The sequence below is a fragment of the Medicago truncatula genome, chromosome 1 (genome assembly GCF_003473485.1).
Source record: "Medicago truncatula cultivar Jemalong A17 chromosome 1, MtrunA17r5.0-ANR, whole genome shotgun sequence".
Classification (NCBI taxonomy): Eukaryota; Viridiplantae; Streptophyta; class Magnoliopsida; order Fabales; family Fabaceae; genus Medicago; species Medicago truncatula.
The window spans coordinates 28,043,041-28,050,185 of NC_053042.1; the positions used below are offsets into that span (position 1 = coordinate 28,043,041).

The 7,145-nt window shown below is 31.9% G+C and overlaps 1 protein-coding gene across 1 annotated transcript; it reads left to right on the top strand.

Moving 5' to 3' along the window:
- The first annotated feature begins 401 nt into the window (after positions 1-401).
- On the top strand, positions 402-965 carry LOC25483626 (uncharacterized). Its single transcript, XM_013612324.2, has one exon. It carries the CDS (start codon positions 402-404, stop codon positions 963-965), a length of 564 nt encoding a protein of 187 aa, XP_013467778.1.
- Positions 966-7,145: the final 6,180 nt, after the last annotated feature.

The following is a 7,145-nucleotide window of genomic DNA, read 5'->3' on the forward strand; positions in this document are numbered from 1 at the left end:
AAAAACATTTTCTCTCCTTCATTTCCCACATTTATAGGAAACAACATTGATTTCATTTCACACAACACCAAGAATTCCCTTAATCCAAAAACATCACTTCTGCCTCTATTTTCGGATCACCTGCTAAATATTAGCATCATAAAAATAATATAAACTCATTTATTTCCTTATTATTATTTCTCTCTTTCCGTTATAACAAACTTTCCATTTCCATTTCCTATTCATTTTCCGTTACAAAGGTGCTTTATGGCACCACCGGAAGATAAGGCTACTCTTTAACATAACGTAACATAAAGAGCAGACTTTATCTTCCGTTTCTTTCTTCTTTTTCTTAGCACAACAAACAATTTATCTGACTCGAGAAATTAGTCTCTGTCTGACTCGAGAGATTAGTATCCAATATGTCGAGTAAGGTTGTTCTTAGACAAGTCCAATCGTCAAACCGACGACAACCGCTACTACAACAGAACAAGAGTTCTTTAAAAGCCGGTACGCGCCTCGGTGAAGCGGTTGGTGGAACAGCGGCGGTTTGTTGTTGTGCTCCATGTGCGGTGGCGAATATCGTTTATCTAGCGATTTATAAAGTTCCGGCTACTCTTTGTATCCGAGCGTTGAGGAAGAGGAAGCAGCATCATCGGAGAAGGATTCAAGCGTCAGCGGAAACTATGTTTCCGGCGAAGCGTCGTTGTACCTGTGGTTGCTGTGATGATATTGTTGGGGCCCGTGTTCATCCAACGTGTAGTGATGATGATGAAACATATAGGGGTGTGAAAAGTGATAGTTTGGGGGTGCAAGAAGAAGAAGAAGATAAAGATGTTGTGGAATTGGAGAAGGAGATGTGGAATACGTTTTATGAAACTGGGTTTTGGAGAAGCTCTTCTCAGAGGAATAAAGATTCTTTGTCTTTATCTTCTTCTCAAACTGCTACTCCAAATTTTCAGGTTATTATTGTACCAACCTTGTAATCAAATCAAATGAAATCAATGGTTGTAGTGAAAGATGAGTTAATTTGGAACTTGTATATCGTTTATTTTATATGATTAATGCAATTTTCCATTTTAAGAGATTGATTTATTCTTATTTCTTACAATTTGAAATGCATTTTGTTATCACGGCAGATATGCCAGAATCATGGTGTAGTTTTTGCATATTCTATGTAATACCACGCAAGTTAAATTACAATCTGTAATTGTAATTGCAATTGCTATCGAAATTTAAACATTTAGAGGTCTTGTTTACTACAATATGATTGTAATTGAAGCCGCATCAGTCACATTTACACGTATTTTCCTGCAATATGAAGATTTATTATGTAATTGCAATCGCGCGATTGCAATTACAATTTACTTTTAGTCCAATGTCAAGTGCCTTTAGTTTTTTGTTTATTCTTAGGTTTCCATGTTTGTATCATTTTTCCCAAATGAGATAGAAGAAAACACGGGAACTGCAAATGTGAAATGAAATTTTTATATGTTGTAGATTTGATTTTACTTTGTAAAAAATTAACTATTTATGATAAAGGGTGTACGAAAGGAAAGAGATGTGAATCAGTAACATTTCCATTTTACTACCTTTGGATAAATGGATTAAATGACTCTAAACCAATATAGGGGTTAATGCTTTTCACCTCCTTCACCACACTTGAAGTAGAGAATGAAGTGAAGAGGTTGAAAATGAATTAGAGATAAATTGGATGTGTCCCGGTGTTGGACATTCGTCGGTGTCCGACACCGACATGATCTCGACACCTATAATTACACTGAATGATGTTATTTTCTCAAATTATTATCGGTGTTAGTGATCGTGTCCATTTTTGTGTCAGTATTTCATAGGATGCATACTGTTTCTTCTGTCACTGTCTTCCTTTTGTTATTGATAAAAGTATTCTTCTCATATTTAGTCTTAAGCTCTATGGCTTCAATTTTCTAAAGCAGTTCTCTAACAAATTTCAATTTAAATATTATTGCCTGAAGGATAAAGAATTGAAAATTTTGAGTTTCACACAAGACAAAAATAATAATCTTTTCACTGTGTAATCTTTCTAATGCAATATTTTCGGAATATGCATGTGGTGCATATGAGCTATCAGAAACTTTAGATGTATATTTTAAGTGTGTAACTTGCATTGTAGTCAAACATGCATGTGGTTATGGACACCTACGAATATCGAATACGACATTGACACGTCAACACCGATAAAATTTTGAGAAAAATGACATGATTTAATGTAATCACAAGTGTCGTGTTGGTGTTGGACACAATACGTGTTGGATATGCCTTCAATCAAAAGAGTCTGTGCAACAGAGATGGACACCAATTGGGTTGAAAGATCACAATTTAGTGATTCATTTACACTTTAAGACTCATTTTCTGACAATGACTTTCTAATTCCTCTACACATACTTTGAATGATTTTTTTATGGTTGAACTGAGACATTGTACAGAAGTATAGTGACAAGTCTCTTACTAATCCAAGCTACTTTTTAGTTAGTTAGTTATTAGTATTAAAACATAGCAGAATGGTTCAGTTGAGTCAGAGATCTCAACAGTTTGGGTGAGAATTGGACCTTTCAACTTGTCCTAGACATGGATGCATACCTGTTATGCCTTAGTACCAATAATTTGTCTTTCTCTAGTGGTCCTCTATTTATTTTTTATTTATTTATTTCTAGTGGTCCTGCTTTTATTCTTCATTCCTTTCTCTTCCTCTCAAACAATTCAATTTTTTCAGTCCACATTAATTAAATTCATGTGGCTCTAATATAATTGTGGTTGCTCTTTGTGTATGATTCTTTTCTATTTACATGGTATCTACCTTTTTGACTAGCTCAATTTTTATGAGAAGGAAATATATGTAAACTACTGCAAAATGAAATCATAGACATAGGTGCATGTAGAAAGTGTGTACCGACAATCAACATATTTTTATACCATTTGTTTTTGACAGTTTCGGTTTCCTAGCATCAGAGGCTGTTTACCTTCTACATAGAGTTCAAAAAGTCATGCATAGCAATGTCATATCTCCTAGGTCCATGAATGTTGTGTTCACGAGGATTGGTTTTGCCAACCAAAAAGGTCTAGCGGTGCAGCTTGTTGCCCGCTTGTCTTCTATTCAAGTGTAAATAATGGTTTATCGTGAGATATTGTCTTTAAAATCACATCTATTGTGGCAAAGTGTTATCATTTTTTCACTGATCATTACTATGATCCATATATATAGTTTTATAATTGTAACACAATTTAAAATGAAATTCCAAACAAGGAGTTAATGTTGTGATGGATCCAGTTTCATAATGGCAGTAATATTCTAGTACAGTGGTCCACAAGATTTGTGAATCATGAACATTAATAATGATGGACCACTAACAAGATTACAGTGAATTTTGGAATTCTGAATTCAGCACCAGAGAAGTGAAAAGGGAAGATCAGAACAGACGTAAGGTTGTTTTCTTGGCAGTTAACAGAAACTACTAATTCATTGTCAAAGTAATAATTAATTTTACAAGATGGTGAATGTCTGCTGCAGATTTTTTCAGTCATTTTACTTCATAACCCTGCATTTGGTATTAGTATTACTTTTCAGTCTTATATTGAATGTTGTTTTAAATTGTTGCAGGTGAGTCAAGACAACAAAATCTTTAAAAAAAGTATAAAGCAATTAATGATGGTGGGACCCATTTAATTAAAATATCAACTATTTTTTTTAGGGATAAAATATCTACTATTTCTCTTTTAGGCATATTAAGAAAGTTGTAAGTAATTAATTAACTAAAAGAATAAAGTAATTAATGATGGTGGGACCCATTTAATTAAAATATCAACTATTTTTTTTGGGTCCGGCTAACCGGTGCCCCCGGGGCACTGGTTAAGCATACCATAAAATGAAATTATTACCATAAAAGGAAACTGCTTTTGACTTTATTATAGATTAATTACACAATTTCAATGCATTAACTATTATATAATTTCCTTTTTCATATCCTTAACCAGTGCCCCGGGGGCATCGGTTAGCATTTCCCATTTTTTTTAGGGATAAAATATCTACTATTTCTCTTTTAGGCATATTAAGAAAGTTGTAAGTAATTAATTAACTAAAAGAATGTATTGATTTTACAAATTATTTGAATTAACGAGTGACTTTAACCATTAATTATAAATACATGCAGGGCCGTCCCGGTCAAATTGAAGGCCATGTTCCAATATTAAAAATAGGCCTCCATGAAAAAACAAGATTTTTTAAGCAATAGTAATCATCTTCCGTAAAAAAAAAAAAAAAGCAATAGTAATAATCTATTTAAGTTGTAAATAATACATATAAAAAATAGCCGTTCTTATTAAGTAAAAGTAGGTTTGTATGAGAAAGATTAACTAACTTATGTTGAACTTCACTAACCACTGATTGTTTTAATATTAAAAATTGGGTTCATATTTCATAATAAAAAGAAACGCCAAAAACTTAAAAAGAATCATCACTTTGTTTAGTGCAAAATAGGTCTGAAGTATATTGGTTGTTGTTGCTTAAATAAAGTATATTTGCTATCTAAATAGTGACAAACTAATACTAATATCGAAAAAAAAATAGTAGCAAATTAGTACTCTGTTTTGACAAAGTAGCAAATTAGTACATGCATGATTAAACTTGAAACAATAGAAAAAACACTAATTATTTAACGGATTTAATTTGTGTTGTTAATGGAAATAGATGACAAAAAATTTAAGATATATAGTAGTTTTCTACATTCATAGATAACACTGAAAATGCATTTTTGGTTCAAATTTACACAAATGTTCGAGATTGAACCTCAAGACTAAGGACTCAAATGCATTCTATTTATTGATTTTTTATATTTTATTATATATATCTAACACTTTTGAGTGCTATATTAAAAAAGAAAAAATTGAGGCTCATAAGATTGTGAGGCCCGGCACCGTAGCTCACCTTGCACATGCCAAAGTCCGGGTCTGAATACATGGTACAATATAATTTACTTGACGGTGGTGTATATAATATTAATTTAGATATAGATTTAAAATGAATAATATTGTATTAATAATATCAGGTGACACTTAACTTTGTTATTTTTATTTTGTTAAAAGAAAAAGACCGGTGCTAGTCACACCAAAAAAAAACAAGTTACACCCTAGAATGACTAATATACCCCTAAATTGAACATAAGTAAACTTAATTTACATTAATCTAAATTGAACATAAGTAAACTTAATTTACATTAATTAGATTGAACGTAAGTAAACTGAATTTACATTAACCTAGATTGAACATAAGTAAACTTAATTTACATTAACCTAGATTGAACGTAAGTAAACTGAATTTACACTAACCTCATATATACATGTAAACTGAATTTACACTAACTAGATTGAACGTAAGTAAACTGAATTTACATTAACCTAGATTGAACATACGTAAACTTAATTTACATTAACCTAGATTGAACGTAAGTAAACTGAATTCACACTAACCTCTTATATACATGTAAACTAAAATTACATTAACCTAGATTGAACATAAGTAAACTTAATTTACATTAACCTAGATTGAACGTAAGTAAACTTAATTTACATTAACCTAAATTGAACATAAGTAAACTTAATTTACACTAACCTAAATTGAACATATCTCATACCAAAATAAACAATAAACAAATAGAAACTCATCGAAAATGAAATTCATGAAATTCACTAACCTTTATGAATATAGTACAAATCAATAACAAAAATGTTGATTCAGATATTGGTTGCACATCTATGGTGATTTGTGGATGAAATGGTGTAAGGGTTCAGAATGATCATAAAAGATGGGGTTTTTAAAAATTTACATGAAAAGGGCAATTTTGGTATTATTATAAAATTTTAAATAAATTTGGGTGTAACTTGTTTTTTTTTTGGGTATAACTAGCACCAGTTAAAGAAAAAGACACTAATATGCAACAGGCTGTGTAAAGTATAATTCACCAGTCCTCCAAACTACTACTTTACAAGATTTTGATTTCATAAAGGAGATCTAATATCTCTCTACCTCTTTGTATTTTTTTATGATAATTCATGAAAATGTCCAGTCTAATCAATGGAAGCCTATCATACTATCAAAGGATGATCATGTTATTTCTCACTTATTCATTTTTTTTTTTTTTGAGGGGATTTCTCACTTATTCATTGTTAGTCGAGTTATATGCCATTTTTCATGCTTTGCCAATACTAAAGTTTACAGTAACAACTGATTGGATTGAATTTGTATGTTACTTGTGTGAATTATGTGCGTCTATAATGAAATCATATTATTGTATTTATGACGGTGTTACAATAATTATATTGAAAGAAATGCTAACAACACACATTTTAATACACATTTTTTAACATATTCTCATCGGTTAAAATTCACATGGATCTCACAAAATCAATTTAGGAAGTTCTATAATCCTATGAATATTAACTTACAGATTCTCAATTCCAACACTCCTCCTCAAGCTGGAGCATGCATACATGTCATATGCACCAAACTGTTTACAAACAGATTCAACTTGTGATCTTCTAAGGTATTTAGTAAATATTTCAGCCAATTGGTCACTTGACGTGCTTAGTTCTTTCATGGAAAATTGGGTTGGAAGCGATATGTAGTGCTATTTGGTTGTCACATATTAGTTTCATTGCCTTGACATCTCCTAATTTGAGTTGTTGGAGTAATGTCTTAGCCATGTGAGTTCACAATTTGCTATTGCCATAGCACAATATTTGACTTCTGCATAGGCCTTGCAACTATGTTCTGTTTCTTGCTCCGCCATGAGATCAAATTTCCCCCAATGAGGACACAACGCCCTGAGGTGGATCTTCTATTTGCAAGTGAACCTGCCCAATCAGCATCAGAATAGCCCACATCTTCAGTGTTACCCTTGTTTTTATATAGTAATCCTTTATCAGACGCATTCTTTATATACTTAAGAATGCGGATCACAATGTTCCAATGGTCATCACATGAAGCATTTTGAAATTGGCTAACCACGCTAACATCAAACTTAATGTCTGGTTAGTATGAGGTAATTAAGTTTGCCGACTAGACTCCGATATTTGCTAAGGTCTTCCAATGGCTCCCCTGATCTGATAGTAACTTGACATTGGGATCCATAGGA